Source organism: Symphalangus syndactylus, chromosome 17 (genome assembly GCF_028878055.3).
Source record: "Symphalangus syndactylus isolate Jambi chromosome 17, NHGRI_mSymSyn1-v2.1_pri, whole genome shotgun sequence".
In the NCBI taxonomy this organism is placed as follows: domain Eukaryota; kingdom Metazoa; phylum Chordata; class Mammalia; order Primates; family Hylobatidae; genus Symphalangus; species Symphalangus syndactylus.
The window spans coordinates 27,572,136-27,599,128 of NC_072439.2; the positions used below are offsets into that span (position 1 = coordinate 27,572,136).

The 26,993-nt window shown below is 35.6% G+C and overlaps 1 protein-coding gene across 4 annotated transcripts in view; it reads right to left on the reverse strand.

Moving 5' to 3' along the window:
* The window catches only part of USP15 (ubiquitin specific peptidase 15), a 146,619-nt gene extending 119,629 nt beyond the window's left edge, over positions 1-26,990 (reverse strand). The window contains exon 1 of one of the 4 annotated variants that reach the window (XM_055248772.2): positions 26,815-26,990. In XM_055248772.2, the coding sequence (XP_055104747.1) occupies positions 26,815-26,903 (89 nt within the window). In that variant the 5' untranslated portion in view covers positions 26,904-26,990. The remainder of the gene's footprint in view (positions 1-26,814) is intronic. The other 3 variants (XM_055248773.2, XM_055248778.2, XM_055248780.2) reach the window with 3 other exon arrangements.
* Positions 26,991-26,993: the final 3 nt, after the last annotated feature.

The window sequence follows — 26,993 nt, forward strand, 5'->3', positions numbered from 1 at the left end:
ATTCTTTTTGATGGCTGCACAGTATTCCATGGTATATATGTCACTTTTTCTTTTTTTTTTTTTTTTTGAGATAGTGTTTCGCTCTTGTTGCCCAGGCTGGAGTGCAATGGTGCGATCTCAGCTCACCGCAACCTCTGCCTCCTGGGTTCAAGCGATTCTCCTGCCTCAGCCTTCTGAGTAGCTGGGATTATAGGCATGCGCCACCTCACCTGGCTAATTTTGTATTTTTAGTAGAGACGGGGTTTTACCATGTTGGTCAGGCTGGTCTCGAACTCCCGACCTCAGGTGATCCGCCCGCCTCAGCCTCCCAAAGTGCTGGGATTACAGGCATGAGCCACCACGCCCGGCCACATATCACATTTTCTTTATCCAATCCATCAATGATGGGCACCTGGGTTGATTCCACGTCTTTACTATTGTCAATAGTACTGTGATAAACATATGAGTGCAAGTGTTTTTTTGGTAGAATGATTTATTTTCTAGTAATGGGACTGCTGAGCGAATGGTATTTCTATTTTTAGTTCTTTGAGAAATCTCCAAACTGCTTTCTTTCCACAGGGGCTGAACTAATTTGCATTCTCACCAATAACATATTAAACATTCCCTTTTCTCTGCAATCTTGCTAAAATCTGTTATTTAACTTTTTAATAATAGCCATTTTGACTGGTGTGAGATGGTATCTTACTGTGGTTTTGATTTGTATTTCTCTGATTATTAGTGATTTTGTGCATTTTTTCATACATTTGCTATCTGTATGTGTTCTTTGGAGAATTCTGTTCATGTCTTTTGTCCACTTTTTCGTGGGTTTTTTTTTTTTCTTATTAAGTTCCTTATAGAGTCCAGATATTAGTCTTTTGTTGTACGCATAGTTTGAAAATATTTTCTCCCATTCTGTAGATTGTCTGTTTACTCTAAACAGAAAAATTTCAAACTAACACATATAAATGATCAACATGTGAAAAAAATTCCACATCACTAATTATCAGATAAATGCAAGTAAAACCACAGTGAAAAAGCATCTCATACCAGTCAGAATGGCTATTATTAGAAGGTCAAAAGATAACAGATGTTGGCAAGGATGCAGAAGAAAAGGAATGGTGGGAATGGAGGGAATGGAAATTAGTACAACCTTTATGGAAAACGGTATGGAGATTTCTCAAAAAACTAAAAATAGAACTACCACTGGATCTAGTAATTCCACTACTGGGTATACACCCAAAGGAAATGAAATCATTCTATCAAAAAGACACCTGCACTTGTATGTTTATCACAGCACTATTCACAATAGCAAAGATAGGGAAATATCCTAAGTGTCCATCAGTGGATGACTGGATAAAGGCAATGTGGCATATATGGATAAACACACACACACACCATGGAATACTACTTAGCCATAAAAAAGAATAAAACCATGTTTTTTGCAGCACCATGGATGGAAGTGGAGGCCATTATCTTAGGAAACATTTTAAGTATCCATAAATGGATGATTGGATAAAGACAATGTGGCGCACTCATGCACACACACATATACATAAACACACACACCATGGAATACTACTCAGCCATAAAAAAGAATGAAGCCATGCTTTTTGCAGCAACATGGATGGAACTGGAGGCTATTATCTTAGGGGAAATAATTCAGAAATACAAAATCAAATACTGCATGTTATCACTTATAAGTGGGAGCTAAATCATGTATACACATAGAGAGTGAAATAATAGATGCTGGAGACTCAGAAGGGTGGGAGGCAGGAGAGGGATGATGAATTATTAAATGAGTACAATATACACTATTCAGCTGATGGCTACATTAAAAGCCCTTACTTCACCATTACGCAGTTCATCCATGTAACAAAACTGCATTTGTAGCCCCTAAATCTATAAAAATATTAATAGAAAGTATAATCAAGTCTTAAAACCTTAATTAAGCTTTTTACCAACAGAAGTTAATAACAACAATACTATCTCTGACTGTTCCTCCTATAGTAGTAAAATATGGGGCAAGCAAGATTGGTTTTTGAATGATTTCAAAAGTGTGATACAGCTAACACTGTAAACATTACTGAAACTATATCTATCTTATTTTCAGCTACCTAGAAACTAGCTTCTCATCAGATGACCAATGACAGAAAAAGTAAAACAAGTGTTCACTAGGATAGAAAGCATTAAAAAAATACCTAAAACATTGTAAAAATTTATTCTGACTACAGTATGCTTGCTATAAAATACTGCTTTGTCATTGGTTCACAATGATTTTAAATTCTTTTCTAGAAACATTTCCCCCACATTTAACCAGGTTCAATCACAAGCAGAATCAAAGGTAAAGATAAAGGTTAATGACAGATTTAAAGCTCATGTGTGTAATAGTACAGGTAACAAAGTTTTTTAGAAGATTATCCATTCTAGTGTTTCTTTCTGTGCTTACCATATATAGCACTATAAGAACAAAAACCCACAGTTACGTCCGAAAATAGCTAAAGCAAAGGCACTAACCTAACAAAACCTCAGAATTCTTAACGAATATTCATGAGTTTAACTCCCTAAAAGTGGATATGCAGAATTATCTATGTACCAGTATTCTGAACCCACTGTCAAGATTATGCAATTGAAAGCCCCCACACATTGTGGAGTTTAAGATTTGTGAGAAAAGAATTGAAGGACTAAGTCTTAAGAAAATCCTATTTTCTAAAATAAACACTGACTAGACTAGCAATGACTTTACTTATACTCAGACATTCGACTTGCTTTCTTTGCAAATTTCCACAAAAAAGTCTAATAAGATTTTGATTGGAAGTACATTAAACTTACAAAGTTGAGGGACACTGCCATCTTTACCAAAGTGAGTCTTCTTATCCACAGCCATGGCATATCTCTCCATTATTCAGGTTAATGTCTTTCAATAAATTTTATATGTTTTTCCAATAAAAATCATGTTTTGCTAAACTTATTCCTAGAAACCTCAGTTTTTCTATGTGAATTTTACATTTTTCCTCAATTAATTACATTCTATAACTGCTTGTAGTTGATGCATAGAAATAATATTTGTTGTTTGTTTTTTGGAGACAGGGTCTCGCTCTGCTGCCCAGGCTGGAGTGTGGTGGCACGATCTTGGCTTACTGCAACCTCCACTTCCCAGGTTCAAGCAATTCTCGTGCCTCAGCCTCCAGAGTAGCTGGGATTATGGCTTGTGCCACCATGCCCAGCTAATTTTTCTATTTTTACTAAAGACCGGGTTTCGCCATCTTAACCAGGCTGGTCTCAAACTCCTGGCCTCAAGCGACCCGCCCGCCTCAGCCTCTCAAAGTGCTAGGATAACAAGCATGAACCACTGTGCTCAGCCTAATTTTTTTTAAGTGATTAATCTGATATCCACCAGTATCCTGGACTCTTAGTAGTTCTACCTGGTTGTAGGTTCCCTTAGATTTTTCTATCTAAAAACTCATATTGTTGCTGCAAATAATGTGTTTAATTGTTCCTTTCTAATTGTATTCCTATTGTTCTTGTGTACTGCCTATTTTTCTTGGCTAGGGCTCCTAAAATATAGGTGAAGAGACAGCAAATATTTTTGTCTTTTTTTTATGACAATATTTAAAGTTTTTACCACTAGGTAGATTTTTGATAACTGCTGCTTATTAGCTTGCTGTAGGTTTTTGATAAATACTGCTTATGAACTTAGAGAAGTTCCTTTTTATTCAACATTTGTTTAGACTATCATGACTAAGTGTTGAAGGTGATGAAAATTTTCTGCACTTGCCAAGCTTTTTCTCCTGTACTCTTCTGAACAAACCTAGAATAGCTTTTACTCTTCTACTATCTACAAAAGCAGTTTGTAAGCGGTTATCTGCCCCTTAATGATTTACTTGTATGAAAAACTACTGGGGAGTGTAGTATCATTTGGGAGGGTAGATTCTGATCTTCAGTTAATTTTTCTTAGTTACTGACTTTTCCCTTTAAAATGGAAATGCAAAATTTCCTGTTTTCTTAGAAAGCTAATGCCATATCCATTAAAAATAGAATATGGACTTGAGATAACATTAATACTACAGTTACAAACACCAGTTATAAAACACATTAAAAACAATTTGTGGAATAGTATGGAAATTCTATTTATAGTTACTTAGACATTTTTAAGATATAGAGTTTTATCTTCCAAAGTACTTAATAAATCCTTTACAGTTACACAGTAGCCTCTTTTTATCTGCAGTTTCACTTTCTGCAGGTTAACTGTCAACTGTGGTACTCTCACTACTCTTTTGAGTCATTATTAAATAAAATTTTGAGTCATTATTAAATAAAATAAGGGATACTTGAACATAAGGATTGTGATACTGCAACAGTCGACCTGATAACCAAGACGGCTTGAAGGCAGTTTGGGTGGAATGGCACAGTATTTCATCACGCTACGCAGCACACATATAATTTAAAACCTATAAATTATTTCTGAAATCTTCCGTTTACATCACAATGCCTATGTCATTTACCTCACGTCATCTCATCACATATGCATTTTATCATCTCACACTATTACAAAAAGGGTAAGTACAGTACAGTAAGGTATTTTGAGAAACCACATCCACATAACTTTTAAAGGATATTGTCATAACTGTCCTATTTTATTATTAATTGTTGCTGTTAATCTTCCTGTGGCTAATTTACAAACCTTTTTTTTGGAGACAGGGTCTTGCTCTGTCACCCAGGCTGGAGTGCAGTGGGGCATGATCACAGCTCACTGTAGCCTCGACCTCCCTGGCTCAAGTGATCTTCCCACCTCAGTCTCCTGAGTAGCTGGGACTACAGGCATGTGCCACAAAATCAGCTAATTGTGTTTATTTTTTGTAGAGATGAGATATCACTATGTTGCCCAGGATGGTTTCAAGCTCCTGGGCTCAAGCTGCCCTCCCACTTTGGCCTCCCAAAGTGCTGGGATTACAGACATGAGCCAGTGTGCATGGCCTATAAATTAAACTTTATTATATCTAAGTATAGGAAAAAGCAGTGTATATAAGGTTTGGTACTATTTGCAGGTTCAGGCATCCACTGAGGGTCTTGGAACTTATACTCTGCAGATAAAAAGGGACTATGGTACTAAAAGCAAGTACTTGGTAAACCTTCTAATGTCATACATTTCTATATCAACTATCTATCTATTGCCATACATTTCTGTATCAACTATCTTTCCTAGATCTTGTAGTGACTTCTTTCTGTACAATGATACTATTATGGTAGGAGACTTTCCCATTTGATGATATTTAATTGCTTTCAATACTATCTTCAATTGAAAAAGGGCACCATATTTCTCTTAGGGCTATCTACACAATTTTATGGTAATGAAACATCAGGAAAGTAGAAAAATAGAATCTGGCCAGGTGCCGTGGCTCATGCCTGTAATCCCAGCACTGTGGGAGGCCAAGACGGCTGGATCACTTGAGGCCAGGAGTTCGAGACTAGCCTGGCCCACATGTTGAAACCCCATCTCTACTAAAAATACAAAAATTAGTCAAGTGTGGTGGCACACGCTTTTGTAACCCCAGCTACTCAGGAGGCTGAGGCATAAGAATTGCTTGAACCCAGGAGGTGGAGGTTGCAGTGAGCCGAGAGCATGCCACTGCACTCCAGCCTGGGCAATAGAGCAAGATTCTGTCTCAAAAAGCAAACAAAAAAAGAAAAATAGGAGAATCTATTCCAGAAATAATGTATAGTGTTGTTAGGTATATATTAGAAAGACAAGATTAGATGACGTAGACAAGAAAGAAGACTAAAAAAGGTAAGATTAGATGACATAAACAAATAAATGAAAAGATTTTATTTCAATACATTTATATAGATCTGTTGCACTGTAAAAACTATACTTTTACATCTATGAAATCTGCCAAAATTCCCAATGTTCAATTTGAACTGATAAAATACTAGAACAGAATCAATATATTACAAAGACTACAAATAATGAACAAAGACCTGAATTTATATATTCTCAATGGTATTCTTAATCCTCATATACTACTAGGGTACAGATAAGCCCAATTTTCAATTTGAGTTTTTTATTGACTTAAAGTCATTACGATATCTACCAATACAAATAGTTGTTAACTATGTAGGATGAAGTCTAAAATGCTTAACATTGTCTAAAAGGTCTTGCATGATCTAATCCCTAGCTACCTCTTTAGACTCAGCTGGTACCATTTTTCTTTGTGCCCAGATCCAGCTGCAAGAGCCTTCTTTCAGTTCCTTGACACACCATTTTCTGCCTCATAACCCCTTCTACCTAGAAAATTGCCTTATTCTCTTCAACGTGTAGAGCTATAGTCTGAATGCGTGTGTCTCCTCCCCCAGAATTAATGTTAAAATCCTAACCCCCAAGGATAGGGAATTAGGGGGTGATTAGATAGATCATAAGGGCAGAGTCCTCACAAATGGAATTTATCCCTTTATAAAAGAGGCTCCCAGAGAGACACCTCATCCCTTCCACTATAGCTAGAAGGTTCCATCTATGAACCAGAAAGTATGCTGTGTCCTCACCAGACACAGAACCTGCCAGTACCTAGTCATCTTGGACTTCCCAGCCTCCAGAACAGTGACAAATAAATTTGCTGTTTTTAAGCCACTTACAGGTACTTTGTTATAGCAGCCTGAAGGGGCTAAGACACATAGTTAACAACTATAATCTTTCACATATCTGCCCAAATGTCACTGCTTCAGGGAATCCCTCCATAATCCTCTCCCCACTTGCCCAGAAAGTTTGGAAGAAAAACAAGGTGGAAATCTCAGTTTCCTCATTACTAAGCCTCTTTATTAAGCTTAATTATTAATTTAATTTATTAAGTTAATTATTGTTAACGTATTAAGGTTAATTAACTTTATTAAGTTTAATTTAATAACAAAATCACTAATATTTGAGTTTTACTCTTGAGCTATGTGCATACTTCTGAGCACATTGATGTATTCTCATTTACCCAATAAAGTAGGTACTATTATCTTAATTTCAGATGGAGTACACATGCACACAGAAATTAACTTGCCCAAGGTTACAAACTGTCAAAGCTGTGATTAAGAAAATGCGATATGGGCATAGAAAGAAGTAAAAAGACCAATGAAAACAGTGCAAAGAAATAAGAGCCAGACTCACATATACATGAAGACATATGTCAAAAGCATCATTACAAACTAATAGGCAAAGATGGACTATTCTATAAAAGGTACTGGCACAACAGATCATGCATAAAGGAAAAAATCAATTACAGCTCTATCTTATACATGCAGTCAATTCTTTTCTAATGCTTGTTTTTGAAAACTTTAAGGTGTTACAACACTTAATTAGGCAAATCAAAACCACAATGAGGTACCACCTCACACGTGTTAGGATGGCTATTATAGAAAAAAACAAAAGGTAATTGTTGGTGAGGATGTGGAGAAATTGGAATTCTTGTAGACTATATAATATGGTGCATTGGCTATGGAAAATGGTATGAAGGTTCCTCAAAAAATTAAAAATAGAACGACCATATGATCCAGCAATCCTACTTTTGGGTACATATCCAACAGGATTAAAATCAGGGTCCTGAAGATATATGCACTATCATGTTTACTGCAGCATTATTCACAATAGCCAAGATGTGGAAACAACCTTAATGTCTTCTGATGGATGAAAGAATAAAGAAAAATGGAATACTATTCAGCCCGAAAAAAGAAAATCCTGCCACATGCAGCAACATGGATGAACCTGAAGGTCACTATGCTAAATGAAGTAAATGAGTCACAGAAAGACAAATACTGCATGATTCCACTTATGAGGTATCTAAAACATCATAGTCATAGAAACAAAGAGTAAAATGGTGACTGCCAGGGGCTGGGGAAAGGAAGAAATAAGGAGGTGATGATATTCAGTGGGTATAAAGTTTCAGTTATGCAAAATGAGTAAGTCTATTGTACAATATTGTGCCTACAGTTAACAATACTATATTGTACAGAAAAAAATTAAGAGGGCAGAGCTCATGTTAAGTATTCTTACTATAATGAAAAAAATTGATATAGACAGTCCAACTTATGGTGTGACTTAAGATTTTTGGACTTTATAATGGTGTGAAAGTGATAAGCATTCAGCAGAAACCATATTTCTAATATCCATACGATGATTCTGTTTTTCATTTTCAGTACGGTAGTCAATGCTTTATTATAAAACAGATTTTGTGTTAGATGGTTTTGCCCAACTGTAGATTAATGTAAGTGTTCTAAGCACGTTTAAGGTAGGCTAGTCTAACCTATATTGTATGGCATGTTAGGTATATTAAATGGATTTTTTACTTATAATATTTTCAACTTCTAATGAGTTTAGCAGGCTGTAACTCCATCATTAAGTTGAGGACCATCTGTGTACAGTCATGCACTACATAATGACTTTCTTGTCAATGACAAACTACATATATGATGGTGGTCCCATACACCATAATGTACCTAAAAAAGCCCTTTTGCTTAATGATGTAGGCATTGTGATGTTGTAGCATAACTCATTACTCACATGTTTATGGTGATGCTGGTGTAAACAAACCTACTGTGCTGCCAGTCTTACAACAGTATAGTACATATAATTATGTACAGTATATAATACTTGACAATGATAATAAACAACTGTTATCAGTTTATGTATTTACTATACTTTTCATCGTTATTTTAGAGTGTACTCCTTCTACTTATATAAAAAAAAAAGTTAGCTGTAAAACAGCCTCAGGCAGGTCCTTCAGGAAGTATTCCAGATGAAGGCATTGATATCAAAGGAGATGACAGCTCCATGAATATTATTGCCCATGAAGACCTTCCAATGGGACAAGATATGGAGGCAGAAGACAGTGATACTGATCACCCTGACTGTGCAGGCCTAGGTTAACGTGTGTTTGTCTCTTAGTTTTCAGCAAAAAAAATTTTAATTAGAAAAAATTTAAAAATAGAAAAAAGCCTATAGAATAAGGATATGAAGAAAATATTTTTGTACAGCTGTATAATGTGTTGGTGTTTTAAACTAAGTGTTATAACAAATGAGTCAAAAACATTTAAAACATTTTTAAGGTTTACAACGTAAAAATGTTACAATAAGCTAAGGTTAATATCATTGAAGAAAATATTTTTAAATTAACTTAGTGTAGCCTAAGTGAATGGTGTTTATAAAGATTACAGCAGTGAACATTAACCCTAGGCCAAGCTTGTTCAACCCGAGGCCCGCAGGTGGCCCAGGACACCTTAGAATGCAGCCCAATACAAATTTGTAAACTTTCTTAACACATTATGAGATTTTTTGTGATTTTTTTTTTTTTTGCTCATCATCTATTTTTAGCGTTAGTGTATTTTATGTGAGGTCCAAGACAATAATTCTTCTTCTGATTTGGCCCAGGGAAGCCAAAAGATGGGACAACCCTGCCCTAGGCCTTCACATTCACGCCCCACTAACTCACCGACTCACCCAGAGCAACGTCCAATCCTGCAAGCTCCATTCATGGTAAGTGTTCTAAATAGGTGTACCATTTAAAAAAATCTTTTATATGCCATTTTTACTGTTCTTTTTCTATATTTAGAAACACAAATACTTAACATTATATTAAAACTGCCTACACTATTCAGTATGGTAACATGCTGTACAGGTTTGCATGCTTCCCTAATCCCATCCCCTTCCTTCTCTTGCTGAGGCACTGTCAGTGACATGTTTTAAAGAAGATAATAAAAACGGTAGCACAGCTTTACGTGTGCTAAATGGTTAGGAAATATATAAATACCATAATAAACATGACATTTTATCTTAAAAAAGATTGTCTGCTTGTGGAAGTGGGATTCAGAAGAGTTGCAGCTTGTGAGTTATTGTCAAGTGGTGCAAGGAGGGTTATCCAAAATCTGCCGGAAAGTTTTAACAGAAAGAGTAAATGTCTTTTGTTTAATACAGAAGTTATATATAGATACATCTTCACATATATGCATACAGAATGAAGTACGGTCAAATAGACTAAGAATAATGTTGAGGCTAGCAAAAGTGATAGTGTTCAGTGACAGTCAACAATGGAATTTTATGCATAAAAATAAGAAAACTAATTATAAACACATTTTAAAACTGGGACAAAATATATACAGCAAAATGCATAAAAGGCACAGTTTTTATTCGCTACTTTTTATTTCTGAAAAAATTCATAACTATGATCATTTGTATATATTTTTTATAGTTGTACTTTTTCTAAACGGGTGAACTTGCATTAGATTTTAATTAAAAATTTACATAAGTCTTGAAGAATTTTCTTTGGAAAAGCACAATTCATTTGCAATCATTTCTAAATTTATCAAAATGTGATTCTGATATACGGTAGTGTATTCATTCCTGAGAAAATACTTCCTTTTGCTAACTAGAGCAACCAGTGAATAAGCCAGAAAAATGAGTGATATCTCATATATGATTTTATGAGTGACATCTCATATATGATTTTATATGAGTGATATCTCATATAAAAGGAAGAGCACATAAAGTACAGATTATTACCCTTTATATCTTGGAATATAATATAAGCAAAACAAACAAGGAAAAAATTCCAAAACTGACATATTTACTGATTTGAAGCTGATCAAATTTTGGTACCAAATATTATATTAACTACAGACCTGCAACCATCTAAAATTCATCTAAATACTAATGTACAAACCATCTTGAGTAGCCCAGAGTAGTAATTAAATTGTTTTGTGATGAACAGGCTAAATTTCTTATACAAAGGAGTCAATGCTTTATAAATGAAACCAAAGGTGAAATATTTCTGAATACTAAGACATTTGACTGTGTTCCTGTAAAGAAGTTATGAAGTAAATGTACCAATGTATAATCTAAAAGATCTATGGCTTAATCACTATCATCTTCCTGTTTCAGAGGATTACAAGGAATTTTATGAGGGTGCCTCATACCTGGTCATTACACATGATTCTTACATACTAGCACATCAATCTGAAATTATTTTTATCATAATGTTAATATTATCTGAGTTCAAAGTTACTAAAGAAAATGATACACAGATTGAAGACTTATGGTTTTCAATCTCTCAAGTCCTTCAAAGATGACCTGTAATCTTCCACCATGTCCATAGCATACCCTTCTATATCCTCAATAATTATTTCAAACCTTTGCCAGTCTTACCTAGTCTCTAACCCATTAGGTTGAACAACCTTGCTACCTACCTTACAAAGCAGTTAGAAGCCTGTCCAACTCTACTGCATCACACCTGAATCTTACCTGATTCCCTTATATATCAGTAGAGGAAGTAATCTTCCTCACATCCCAGGCCAATAATTTTTGCCCCTGTGCTGTGGATCTAATTTCCTCTGCTTCCTTGGAGACCTTTTCCTACTCAGCATTTCAACAGAGATTAAGTCTTTTTCTCCTCTCCCCCCATACCACCTCTCAACTCTTGTATTTTCTCATCTATTCTTATTTTATGACTTGTCCTTACAGTCAAGCTTCTCAAGTTTCTATTTCCTCAACTTTCACTTACACTCCAACCTAATAAAACAGGTCTTCCTAGTCTAATGGGCCCTCACAAATCACCAATGACTACCTTAACAAATCCAATGGATTCATAATTTTATATATCTATTAATCTCTCTAAAAATTAACCTCTGTAATTCTTTTCTTTTGGGGGGGGTGATACTCCTGCCAATTTTTTACAACCTTCTCTTTTGCTTAAATGTATTACATAGCGCTGCTCTTTGATTTCTTCTTTCACTGTTTATATTCTCCTATAATTCATATGAATAATTATTCCAAAATCTGCATCTCAGAGCTAGTCCTCAAGTTCCTCAATCATATTTCCAATTCCTATTAGTCCATGTCAACTTGGATTTTCCAGACATCTCAACCTTGAGTCAATTCTCTCTCTCTACATTTACCCATTCTCCATTACTTTAATAAGTGACTTCATCAGTAATTTAATTTCCCAAGCCACAAGCCAGAATATTAACCTATATTCCCTGCTCCATAACATCCAGTAACCAAGTACCTCCAGAATATTTCTAAGAGTCTGCCACTCGCCTCTTCATCCTCAGAAAAGTACTTTAGTTCTGTAGCTCCCCTTCCACACTATTTTTAGTGGCATAGATTACTATGGTAGCTGCTTGACTTCTCCAACTACTTTAAGTTTTGCTTGCTTCCAAGCTGTCCTCCACTCTGCTGCCAAACATTTTAAAACCACAAACATGATCATCTCACTTCTGTTTAAAATCTTAGTATCTGCATAATATAAATGTTTAATGTTTATATAAGGTTTTTGTACAAAGTGTTTTTACATTAGTTGATGGTAGAGCAATCTTTTCCTTCCCTCCCTCCCCTCCATCCTTTGAGACAGGGTAGAGCAACCTTTTATTTATCTTCATTTATTTATTTATCTGTTTGTTTGAGATGGTCTTACTCTTGTGCAGGCTGGAATGCAGTGTTGTGATCATAGCTCACTGTAACCTCAAATACCTGAGCTCAAGTGATTCTCCTGCCTCAGCCTTCCAAGTAGCTGGGATGACAGACAGCACCACCACACCCGGTTAATTTTTAAAAATTTTTTGTAGAGACAGGTCTAATTTGAGGAAACCAGAGGGGTAGTAAATACACAGTTTTTTTTTTGTTGCTGATTTGTACATGTTTATGCTGACAATTTTCAGATAAATGTTCCTGCTTAATTGCCTAATATTAAAATAAATATAACCTTGTTTATTTTTTGAAATCCTATGTTCCTCAGGCTGGTTTTGAACTGCTCGCCTCAAGTGATCCTCCTGCCAGGGCCTCTCAAAGTGGTGGGATTACAGGTGTGAACCACTGTGCCCAGCCTCCTTTTTAACAGAAGGAAAAGCCAAAACTCAGAGAGGTTATCTAACTTATCAAGGTCATGTAACACTACTCGGTGGGTACACAAAGTCCTGCACTCTAGTTTTCAGACTCTAAAGTTCAGTGTTCTTTTCATTACACCAAACTTTAAATTCCATTTATTTAACAAAGACCTAGAAATGTAACAGATGCCTAGTAAAATTATATACCACACTCCCTCTTTATGAAACAATAAGTTCACTTTTAAAAGTGAGATAGCAGAGGATATGATAATATTATCACCAAGCTATAAATACAACTGGAAGGCTTATTTAGAAGATAAATTCCAACAATTTCTAACAATCCATTTTACTTATTGAGAAAATGAGTATTTTCAAAGTGGGTATCTTTAGGGTTAGAGCTTTGCCTATCAGAAACTTAGTAGAAAAAGAACCCAAATGTTCACACGTATGCCTATATGAGATTCATGTTTTCACATCAATTAAGATCACACACACACAGAAACACTACCGTTCTCTGAAGAAGTTTCCTAGAAATGTAGCAAACATTAAACTGTGGATGAATTTGTCATACCAATCTCAATTTTTCATGATTATTTTTGTTTATATATATTCTTATCTCCTGAAATCAGACTTGAGTAGATACAAATTCTAAATTTACTATAGAAAAAGCACCACACCAAACTTCTATTTTTGACACTACTTGCTGTGAAGTCTTAGAAAAGTTACTCAGCAATAAAACCCTTCGACTGTTCATCTTAGAAATGGGAATTCATTCATTCAAAAAATACTTCATATGAATAAAATGGTTGGCAAAACAGCCAAGGTCCCTTTGTTCATGTAACTCAAGAGTCCAGTGGAGGAGAGAGGAAAAGTAAGCAATCAAGGTACATAATAAAATATTGTTAAGTGCTGTGAAGGAAAAGTACAGGGAGCTATGAAAGCATATAACGAGGGCCCTATTTAGAATAAATGAAAATCTCTCTGAAAAAATAATGTTTTAGCCTCTGAATAAGAGTTACTCCAAGAAAAGTGGTAAGAAAAAGTATCTAAACTGAATGAAGATGACATGCTAAGGCCAGAAGGACTTTGGGAGTTTTGAGTGTTGAAGGAACTGACTAAAGTTGGAGTTTATGACAAGGTGGGGGAGAAATGGTAGATGAGACTAGAGAGTTAGACTGAGATCGAACTAAATAGTGCCTTTAATGCAACGACAAGGATTTCATCTCAAGGAATCTGAAAACCACTGAAAGATTTTTAACTGTAAAGAGATATGATTTGATTTATATTTCATGAGGACCACTGGGACTACCTCACAAGATTACTGGAACGATCAAATACATGTGAAATACTAAGTCAAAAACTTACATAAAGTTATATAAACATGAATACTTCAAAATGATCTAAATTGTATGATGCTAAATATTCTGAAGGCATTATGATAATTTGTATTATGGTGTGGATAGAATAATTTTCAATGGCTCTGGAGAAACTGGGGACTTCAGAGTCAATTTTAAGACACTGTTCAAAGGCAGCAAAGCTACTATATGAATGTAAAATATTTTGGAGTTGGCGGGGAGAAAGGGAATATCAAAAGTTGTTTGGTGCTTTTACACTAGAAGCAAATTTAAGAAAGATATACAAGGACCAACAAATGATTAAGAAATAGTCCCAGATACAACAGAGTATAAAAGGAATATGTGGAAATTCCAACAGCAGGATTTAGGAAACCAGAGAGGTAGTTGTTGGTGATTTGCACACGTTTATGCTGACAATTTTCAGATAAATGTTCCTGCTTAATTGCCTAATATTAAAATAAATATAACCTTGTTTATTTTTTGAAATCCTATCTGCCTCTCTGAAGAGCAGGCATAGGCAGTCTTTTTATAAGTAAAAAAATACACAAAAATCTCAGCCTAATCCAATGTAGCACACCTAATCTCAGAAAAATATTTATAATCATCTTGTGCAGAATGGCATAAAGAATTCTGGATACTAATTCACTCTTATGACTAATTCTCTTATTTAACAAAATGCTTGGCCGGGCGCGGTGGCTCACGCTTGTAATCCCAGCACTTTGGGAGGCTGAGGCAGGCGGATCACGAGGTCAGGAGATCGAGGCCACGGTGAAACCCCGTCTCTACTAAAAATACAAAAATTAGCCGGGCGTGGTGGCGGGCGCCTGTAGTCCCAGCTACTTGGAGAGGCTGAGGCAGGAGAATGGCGTGAACCCGGGAGGCGGAGCTTGCAGTGAGCCGAGATCGCGCCACTGCACTCCAGCCTGGGTGACAGAGCAAGACTCCGTCTCAAAAAAAAAAAAAAAAAAAAAAAAAAAATGCTTAAATTATATTTGAGTAGTGATAGCATAAAACAATTTTCAACACTAAGGAGATACTGGCAGCATCTAGTATTTTAAATTATTATAAATCAGATATTTCACTGACTTTAAGTACCACAAACTAAGACTCAGAATTTCATGGTTTCAGTAAAACTTAAACAAATAAAACTATGAAATTCGCTCAAATAAACCAATGGAATAGTTTACCATCTCTTTATAGCTTAATTTTTAGATTCCATGCATTTCTAACCTATTTTCTGCTCTGCACATTAAATCCATCACCTAGCAATAAATAATTTTTATGACCTCTTTTTAGATCTAAACTAAGACAAATAAGAAACTCAAGAAGGAGGCCAAGTAAGATTGTTTTTAAACTATTCATCTAGAATACACATCCATGATCATTAATATCTTAAATGTGTATGTCTTCCATACTAAAGATATCTTGTAACCATATGTGACATATAAGCGTGATAAGCATATATGAAGCAAGAAGGAAATGATAATAATGCTTGACTCTACATAAATTCTCTCAGCTCTGTGTAACTTTTCTACACTGGGAGAATTAGGTTGGTATTAACAATATAAAAATAATAAACAGAAAAAACTAAGAAAAATTGGGACTTCCTCAAAACAAAAAGCTCTTACAATCAACTTTGCTTTTTAAAAGTATTTTGTATCATATGCAGGCATACATTAAACTTCGAATAATAACGAGCATCTACATATATACCATCAAAGCAAGCACCTAAAGAAAATTATTATAAATATTAATATAACCCCTTGTGGGCCCCTCTCTTGGAATACCCTTACTCTGATTTAGCATTTCTCATTCCATGAATATTTTTATACTTTTCTTACATAACTGTATTTCCACAAACAATATAAATAATTTTGAACGTTTTAAAGCATTATTTAAAGGGTATGACGTGACTATTTTTTCATTTGAAGGATTAATGTGAGTTTAGCCTCCTTTTAGGATGCCAGGTCATTTTCATCTGCTGAGGGTGTTGTCTTACATTTTCCAGGTACTGTAAATGTGTTTTTGATAATTAGCACACTTATCTATGCTCTTAAGACAGCACATTGTTTGTGCTTTTGGGGCATGAGATTAGGAGTGGAAGAGAGATCCATGGGTTAAATGACACAAAGCATTTGCTGTGCAAATACTACTATACCAGATACCTCTAAGAAATAAAGAGATGGGGTAGATTTCGAATGAGAGAAGCTAAGAAGACAGGCTGCAAAAAGATGAGTGTGTCACTTATATGGAGTAATGAAATACAAACACATATTTAAGAATATTTACAAAACAACATTTCAACATAGTGTAAACTAGTAAGAGAAGAGGGCCAAAACAAGCTTGAAAAGTTGTTGGAGGACACAGTTCCAGATTTTAAAACTGTCTATACAGTTATAATGTGGTACTGGTATAAAGATACACAATATATGTCAATCAAATAGAGAATCTAGAAATAAACCCTCACTTTTACAGTCAATTGATTTTCAAGCAGGGTACCAAGATAATTGCACAGGGGAAGAATGATCTTTTTGACAAATAGTTTTGGGACAACTTGATAACCACAAGCAAAAGAATGAAATTGAACTCCTCCCGTGACCATATACACAAAAAATTAATTTGGTTGAATTACAGACTTAAATGTAAGAGCTAAAACTATAAAACTTGGAAAAGAAAATATAAGAGTAAATCCTCATGACCTTGAGTTAAGCCAAGCCTTCTTAGACATGATACCAAAAGCAAAAGTGACAAAAGAAAAAACAGGCAAATTGAATTTCATTAAAATAAAAACTTCTATGTTTCAATGGACACTACCAAGAAAGTAAAAAGAAAATCCACAGAATGGGAGAAAAATTTGCAAATTGACTATTTGATAAGGAACCTGTATCTAGAGAACTTTTACAATGCAATAATAAAAAGACAAAATAACCAAATTTTTTAAATGGGCAAAGAATCTGGACAGACATCCAAAAGACATACAAATGGCCAATGACCAGATGAAAAGATAACATCATTACCTATCAGGAAAATGCAAATCAAAACTACAATGAGATACTACTTCACATCCACTAAGATGGCTATATATATATATAAAAAAAGAACATAACAAGTGCTGACAAGGAGGTGAAAAAACTGGAACCCTCATACACTGCTGGTGGCAATGTAAAATTACGGCCACTTAGAAAAACAGTCTAGCAGTTCCTTAAAAAGTTAAACAGGGACCTAGCAATTCCACTTACAGGTATATACACGAGAAATGAAAACTTGCAACGGATGTTCATAGCAGGATTATTCAAAATAGGCAAAAATTGGAAATTCAAATGTCTATCAATTGATAAATGGATATATCAAATGTGTTATATCTATACAATGGAATATGGTCACATACCATATAACAACATTTTGGTCAATAACAGACACATTATGTCTGGCTAAACACAGTGGCTCATGCCTATAATCCCAACACTTTGGAAGACTAAGGTGGGAGGAGTGCTTGAGGCCAGGCGTTCAAGACCAGCCTGGGCAAGCAACACAGCAAGATCCTCATTTCTACAAAAAAATAAAAATAAAAAAATAGACACAGTGGTGCTTGCCTGTAGTCCTAGCTAATTGGGAGGATGAGGAAGCAGGAGGTCAAGGGTAATGTGAGCCAGTATCAGGCTACTGCATTTCAGTCTGGGTGACAGAGGCAGACCCTGTCTCTAAAAACAAAAAAGATCATAATATTGTATTTTTACCTTTTCTATGTTTACACACACACACACACACACACACACACACACACCATTATATTAGAATTGACTACAGTATGCACTACAGTAACATGTTGTACAGGTTTTTTTGCCTAGGAGCAACAGGCAATACATCCCAGGTATGTAGTAGGCAATACCATCTAGATTTGTGTAAGTACCCTCTTAAGATGTTCACACGACAAAATTGCCTAACCACACATTTCTCAGAAGTTATCCTTGTCATTAAGTGACTCATGACTGTATCATTCAGCAGTAAAAATAAGTAACATATTGATATATGCTATAACATGCATGAACCTAGAAAACATGTATGCTAAGTAAAGGAAGCAAGATGCAAAAATCGCACATACTGTAAGATTCCATTTATACAGAATATCCAGAATAGGCAAATATATAAAGACAGAAAACAGATTAGTAGCTGCCTAGAGCAGGGGAGTTTGGGAGAGAAATGGGAGGTGACTATTAATGGGTATGAGGTTCCTTTTTGGGATGATGAAAACATTCCAGAATTCATTATGGTCATGGCTGCACAACTCTTTTGAGTATACTAAAACCCAGTGAACTGTCCACTTTAAGTGGGCAAATTGTAAGGTATGTGAATAGCATCACAATAAAGCTGTTATATATATACATATATATTTTAAAAGCAAAGAATGGAGGGGCCACAAATTTGGATGAGATTAGAGGTGGTTTTAGAGACTGACTTTGAACTAGGTTTTGAAATGAAAGTCAGTAATTTTTAAGAAGTATTAGAAACAGCAGAAATGGGGTATAAAGGCCCCAAAAGCAGGAAAAAGCAAATAATTCGCAGGAAATGGGAGACACTATCTGTATCAAAACAGAGATACATTAATTAGAAATGAGACTGCTGAGACTAGAAGGCTAAACCAAGAAGACTCAGAAAATTCTAGAGGCTCTTGATATTAATAACAAATGAAAATGTGTTTAACAAGTATTACAAAGTTGTCATTTCTTGATTTTAATACTTTCAAGTATTTGTCTTTCAAAAAGTTGCTTCCATAATCTGGGTATGGCTCTATCACGCATAGGCAGGCAGTACAGTTAGAATTTAAAATGCAAGCTTTAAGTTAGACCTCCTGCTCTACCACTGACTAGGTGTTATGACCATATACATTTAACTATCTCAGTTTCTGTACTGGTAAAATGAGAATACTACCATGTATTTCATATATGTAATATATTTGGGATAAATATATTACATTATATAAGGAACCTGTATCTAGAGAACTTTTAAAATGCTCTTAACATAGTAAATGAGTAATAAGTTTTTGTAAACCATAGCCACAACTATGTGGTACATATAAATACTTAGCTACATCTCTCCTGAGAATTAAAAAGTTCTTCAGCTTGAAATCCATTCAAATGTATGAATATAAATTTCCCATCTTTTTATCAAAGGCAAATCTCTTGACTAAACTGTTAAACTTTGTCAAGCTGTAAAAACATATGGGTAAATAACAGAAATCAATCCAGATTACCAGGTGTTTTCTACCTGAAGCAAGGAACTTGATGCTCTTTTCAGTTAAGTAACTTTGTCTCTAAATGTTCTCAGGTCTTGATTTAACGGGCTCTAAACTTAGAATACCCTGGCCTCAGAGCCACCCTTGAACTTCTTTGTGAGATCTTTGACTTCTTTCACAAAGGAAGTCCTTTCTACTGGTACTTCTGCTAAATGATTTTCTCTTATGGTGGGGAATTACCACACTAATATCTGGGTCTTCTCAAAACCAAAGGGAGAATGGAAAGGACAGTTAGCATTCTTAGTTCTCCTTTCTTGGAGGAAAAAAAGGCATCATTATTACTCTTTTCTTTTTGGAGAGCTATAAGTAAACCATGTAGAATCTTAGTGATGGAAGCAGTAAAGGCAGTCTAGTCAGAATTAAATGCAGGTTAATCTTATAGGGGTTTTCTGTTTTATATTATAATTGGAACTTATTTCCTCCTTCGTAAGGAGCCATTTTTGACCCTTCCCTCAAATAATTTTAATCTGTATCCAAAACTGAGGCTACTTACTAGGCTTATGCTAGACTTCTTGAATAGTGACTTTTGTGTAAACTGGGTGATAAAATCTAAAGGATCTAGGTTTCCCTGTTTAAAGGATAAACGGGAGAAAGAGTCTGGGGAAGGGGCTTCAGAGGAATGAATATGAGACATAGAATGTGAATTACAGTGGTAAGTGAGGAAATTAAAATAAAAGAAACAAGCTAGACTGACATTACTCAGGGAAGAAAAAAAGTATTTAGTAATTGTTGAAAAATTCTATACAAGGACTAAGAAAAAAGAGAAATTCCCATGGTTTAATGAAATATTGTTTGAATTACATTCGAGTAGTGACAGCATAAAACCATTTTTAATACTAAGGATCTATTCTTAGTATTAGATAGTATCTAGTACTTTAAATCTTTATAAACCAGGTATTTAAACCAGCTCTGAAATCATCAAAGATAAAATGAAGTGTAATAAGAGCATGTACTTTAAAGGCTGCGTAAGTGTAAAGCATTTAAAATAGTGGCTGCGACAGACTAAGCATTTAATAAATGTCCGCTGGTAGTAAACTATGAGCAGGCCAATTAATTTCTCTCAGATTCCTCATCTATAAGCCATATAAATAAATATATTTTGGTCCTTCTTTTGAGGATCAAATCTCATAATGCACATGATCAACCTTTATCAGTTGTTCTCTACCTTCCCCTTATTTCCCTACCAATATACCCAATGGTTTCAATTCACTTTTGTCAATAATCATGGCTTATTAATGAAGTGATTTTCAGTGGAAAAAAGAAGAATCACTCTAAACTCACATCATAAGATAAATTCAAGACAAAGATAGCAAAATTGACTGTTTTATTAACATTGTATCTTCGACTATCTTAATTTAAATGTTCTTTCACTTCAAAAATTCTTTAAGAGTTATCTCTAGGGAAAAAAATCGGTTGGTAAACATGGAATATAATAATGCATTCATATTTGCATTTTCCGTGCTGAGTGGTTCATATGGATTTAAGTCCAAGAAGAAAGCCTTATGTATTTGTGGCTTACAGTAAACCAATACCATACTTTTAAAATATGGACCAAGTACTGAAACAAAATAGCCTACAAGATCTTACTATATGCTTGATGGGTTATTTCTGTAAAACTATATGTGAAGGGGCCATATCATCTCTAATAAGAGCTAATGATTATTGATAAACAATTAAAATTCAAAAGCTCAATAGTAAATGACCTCAGATTCTTCTTGTCTGAATCTACTTGTGGATCAAAATGACATTAGCTCTGTATATTCAATTGTTCACCTATCAATCTTTAAGCATGTTTTAATTTCCAGAAGCAAGGTGTTAAGATTTCCTACATGTTCTATCATATCTAAACTGAACAGTCACAAGAGGCAAATGGTAGAATTCTGCTACTAAATATAAAATAGACTTCCTTTAAAAAGAAAAATAGGTTCTTTTCTTTTTAAAGTGAATCTACTTTTTAAAAAATGAATCTTTAAAATAAGAGACAGACAGAGGCTGGGCATAGGGGTTCACACCTGTAATCCCAGCTATTAATACTTGTAAGACTGAAGTCAGAGGATCATTTGAGGTCAGGAGTTTCAAACCAGTCTAGGCAACATAGTAAGATCCCATCTCCACAAAAACTTTAAAAATTAGCCGGGTGTGGTGGCGCACACCTGTAGTTCCAGCTATTTCAGAGGCTGAGGCAGGAAAATTGCTTGAGCCGAGGAGTATGAAGCTACAATGAGCTATGACTATGCCACTGCACTCCACCCTGGGTGATGAAGCGAGACTCTGTCTCTAAAAAAAATTTTTTTTAAATAAAATCAGAGGCAATGTGGCACAGTGCTTTAAGGGCACAAACCAAAGACCTAAACTACTTGGGTTCAAATCCCAGCTATACCACTATGTGAAAACCTTTTTGAGCCTATGATTCCTATTTTGTCAAATGTGAATAACACCGATTCCCAGAATTGTGGTAATATGGTGATGAGTAAATAAGTCAATAAGCATTTATAACAGTACCTGGCACATAGTGTTTTTAAATGTAATATTACAGGTCATGGCCTGACAAACTAATTTTATCTTGTTACACTTATATAAAAGCAAAATTGTTAACTGTCACAAAACCATTTTGCAAAAAGGTCACTTAATGCCTTATATGTGCTAACAGGAAAATGGTATAATTTAGAAAAAAATAAAGCCTGAATTTCACCAAACAGATAAATGAAATCATTGACTAGCTCTGGACCTTCCTGGCCTATTAGGGTACATTAACCCTGAACTCACTAACAGAAGTCATTTAAAAACTTACGAAAAAGGCTTAAATTAAGACAAGTTGCTTTCCTAGATTTTTAAGCATCTAAGATGTGAAACATGCCTTAAGGTCACTATCTCTGCCCTTGTTTTCACCAATTTACCAAGACTGAAAAAGTTTTTCCTTTTGGTTTCATTTCCTATAAATGATGTAGTATATACCCTACTCTGGTCGTAAACACCCTGGCACTACTAAAATTAATTTTAAAAGTAATAGTAATATAAAAATTTCTTTAAGTCTACACTAAATATTTTGAAATTCGTGTTGAGTAATAGTGTTCTTTTTCATTATTAAGGGATTTGTGAATATAAGGTTATTTTCTTTTAGTTTCAAAGTTGCATAAACATAAGGGATCAAATAAAATTAAGCCTCAGAGATTTCCAAGTAAAAGTAGGAATGGACAGAAACGTCTAAAAACTGAAATCAACGTCTCTTGCCTAAAACTTCATTGATCAGATTCTTTGGCAATTATTGAAATGAAAATGTCATAGAGATTTTAAATGCCTCTACACACAAATTACTTACTCTGTAAAGTTACCTACTACAGTTATTAGGGTTTATACAAAAATGGCATGCAATGCTTTGCTAAACTGCAAAAGTTAACTACACATTACCACTTAACATAATCATACATAAAAATTACTGAAAATGATTAGCAGATGAATAACATTTAATAAAAATGAGGGAAATGAAGCAGTGCTTTGGATGATTTGTGGTTATGTTTTATTTACTCATAATAGGCCCATTTCTTTAAAAATTTCCAGGCCAGAAATTTTACAGGTGGTTCACACCTGTAATCCCAGCCCTTTGGGAGGCCAAGGTAGGTGGATCACTTCAGGCCAGGAGTTCGAAACCAGCCTGGGTAACATGGGGAAACCCTGTCTCTACTAAAAATACAAAAATTAGCCGGGCGTGGTGGCATGTGCCTGCAGGCCCAGCTACTTGGGAGGCTGACGTGGGAGGATCACTTGAACCCTGGAGGTGGTTGCAGTGAGCCGAGACCGCGCACTGTACTCTAGCCTGGGCGACAGAGTGAGACTGTTTCAAAAACTTTTTTTCCAAAGAGAGTATTTTATAACCCATAATTTTCTTTGTAACTCATTAACTACCATTCCTTAAATATGTTCCTAAAATAATCATGTATACCTTAAGCAAATTATCTTTTTGTCTCATCAGACGAATCCACCATGTATCTGAAAATTGTTTTTAATTCATCCTAAGCTATACAATTCTAGTTCATGTATCTCTTTCCCATAGTTCCTAAACTCTAAACCTTGTTCATGGTTTTCTGATCTCTTGTTGGAACTGAAACACAGATCAACAAATATCATTTTGAGACTGCTTTACTCCTTATACAAATCAGTGCTACCTTCTTCTTGCTTTTTAAAAAGGTATTACTCTCTTGTATTAATTTTGATTTACTTCTCAATATAAAGTCTAGAACCAAATATATCATAAAGTATGTTTCTCTTCATCTCACACTTCTGTAACTTATTTTCATCTCTAGAAAATCAGTTTTTAGATAAAAATCATTCACTGCTTACAAATAAAGAGAAACTGTAGTACTTACACAGAATCAAATAAATCTTTATACTTGCCTAGGTATGGAAGTTAGTTACCCAAGTTACCATGAGACAGTCATTATCTGCAAAGTGCTCAAAAGCTAGTAAGTGAAATTTATTCACTGTGATGCATTTGACTATAACTTCAGACATGTGTATTAAACTTTCAAGCATAAACTTATGGTAAACCCACCATTTTATCTCAATAGCCCAGTCTTTCCTAGGAAGTTACATACATATGCCACGACAATATTCCATAGGGCAAATTTCAAATAACCTGATTCAAAGATTAAAAAAAGATATCAAAAGGAAAAACAACTTTCTAGTGAGTTCCAAAAACATAAACTAAATTATTACATATCCCCACCAGTTCTGTACTTGTTAAGTTCATCATCAAATTTATACTTATCAAATTATTCTCTTTAAAACTCTGAATCAAATTTTTGCTCTATACTACTTTGTTTTTGGACAGGTTTCACTTGCTAATTTGCAAATAAACTGGCTCACAAATAAACCAAACTGGTTTCTCCAACTCCCAGTACCATCTTTCTCTTGCAGTTTTTTTCCTTTAAGAGAAAATTAACGTGAGGATAAACTTGCACAATCTGCTTTTATCTAAATATGTGGTCCTCAGTTTACTTTTATTTAAAATAAAAGCACTGAAATGACTCAAATTTATGAGCCTCTTGTATTTAGTTATGGTTCATACTTGTGATACTAGCATTTTGGGAGGCTGAGGTGGATCACTTGAAACCAGGAGTTCAAGATCAGCATGGGCAATATAGTGAGACACTGTTTGTACCTATAGAGCTATACCCGCACACACACGCGCACATATATAAAACAATTTACATTAATTTTGTAAAAAAGCAAAAACATACTTATTTGAAAATACCAAACTTTATAAACGCCCACAATGCACATATTGCTCCTGTCATCCTGCAGTGTCAACACCACCAATTACTCCATATACAAAAACGTGACATTAATGAGAGACAATAACACTTATATTTTAAGTTACAGACTTATAGATTTCTATTTTAAGGAAATTCACTTTTTAAAATAAGGTGGTAATAGGTTGGGTGAATTAAGAATTTTTAAATGTTCTTTAACTTACAATAGCGAGTGGGGACTTATTTGTCATTACCACAAGCCAAGGTAAACATGGGTGTCCTAGGAAATGTCCAATTTCCCCACAGTAATAAACATCTAACATTATAATAAAAATAACTTTTTTTTTTTTTTGAGATGGAGTCTCACGTTGGCCAGGCTGGAGTGCCGTGGCCGGATCTCGGCTCACTGCAACCTCCGCTTCCTAGGCTCAGGCAATCCTCCCACCTCAGCCTCCTGAGTAGCTGGGACCACAGGCATGCCACCATGCCCAGCTAATTTTTTTGTATGTTTGTAGAGACGGGGTTTCGCCATGGTGCCCAGGCTGGTCTGGAACTCCTGAGTTCAAGTGATCCTCCCTCCTAGGCCTCCCAAAGTGCTGGGGTTACAGGCGTGAGCCACCCTGCCAGGCCAACAGTAACTATTATTAAGTCACTTGAAGATTCTATTTTTTTGATATAATGAAACAAGTATATATTTACATCCTTAGGTATTTCTATCACGCAAACATAGTATATAGCCTACCAAAAAAGAAAAAAGAGACTAAGACTTAGATCAAGGTTAAATTAAGGTCCCAAGTCTGCCACCTATTAGCTTAACTGAAAATGATCCCAGTATCGCAGCCTCTTGTCAGGAGTAAAGAGCAGAGATAAGAGGGTAACTAAAATTTAATATCTCATAAATATGAAATTCTTAAGATATTAAAACGAATCAAGATAAAACCCTTATAATAAAATTACTGTCCATTTTACAGAGGAAGATACTGAGGTGCAATGATTTAAATTAACTCTCTTCAAAGTCATACTGCAAGTTGAGTGGTGAAACTGTGACATAACTCAGGTCTAAATCTTACTGCTCCTTTCACTATGCCATACTAAAACACTCTATAAATTATATACTACTGTTATGGTAACAGTGGAAAGTGAAAATATTTTTTATTATAATGAAGAGGCACATTATGCTTCCCCAAAAATAATGAATTTTAAATTATGTTACATATTCACATATTTAAGTTATTCTAGATGCCACTTGATATGGTCGACAAGTGTGAAAATGTCCACATACATCCTTCAGTATTTCAAATGTATATCCTTTGGTATTTTACAAGTTTGAATATTAGCAGTTAGTTAAGCCTCAAGTGGACTTATCTACTTTTTACAGGCCTACTTTATCTTTCAAACAGAAGGGAAGGGCTGCACGTCTAACAGAAACGCTGCCGGCTTCTATCAAGCCACCACTAAAGCACAAGACCACGTGGTCTCTCATAAGCCCAATGTTCCCTACTCCTCTCCCTCCTTTGACAAGGAACTGGAAACTAGGGTTTCTGTCTCTTATGTGGAGCCCTGACATGCCACCTGTGTAGTACAGACCGCAAACATCCTGCAGCCTGCTTCCCGGAAGACTACAAGAATCAGAATAAAAGGGAACTTGGACGCCGACAATTCTAGGAAAGGAAATGAACAGAGAAGTAAAGCCGGTGAGATCGTGATAAGCCGCCGCACCGGGACCTGTTAAAACAGCGTATATAAGACTCAAACCAAACCACTATAACCTATCATTCGGGAAGGCCTGAGGTGGGAGCGGCACTACAGAAGGAAGGAGGACGAAGAGAACCGCACGAGTCAGAGCCGCCGCCGCCGACGCCGCTCCCCGGATACCTTTCAGCATGCCCTGGCAAGCCACGAACCCTGACCCTCACATAGAGTCCAACCTTTGCCCCAACATTTCAGAAGCAGCCAAAATCCTGCTGCCCCGGCGGCCGCCGCCGCCGGACCTGCCCGCACCTGTCACTAGCGAAAGACACCAGTTCGCGGCTCCCGCCCACTTCTCCACTATCCTCGGGCAACCGCGGGCATCTCAACCCCTTTCTCTTACCAAGTGTCCCCTTTCCGGAGCGAGGTTTTGAGCAGCGTCGCGATGTCAGACCGCTGGGTGTCCAGATCCGCCGCTCCGCCTTCCGCCATCTTCTTCCACTAGCGGTAGGGGAGGTGGCAGCGACGGCGGCGGCACGCCCCAGAGCATTATGGGAATGGCGTCCCACGGCCCCTCCCAGT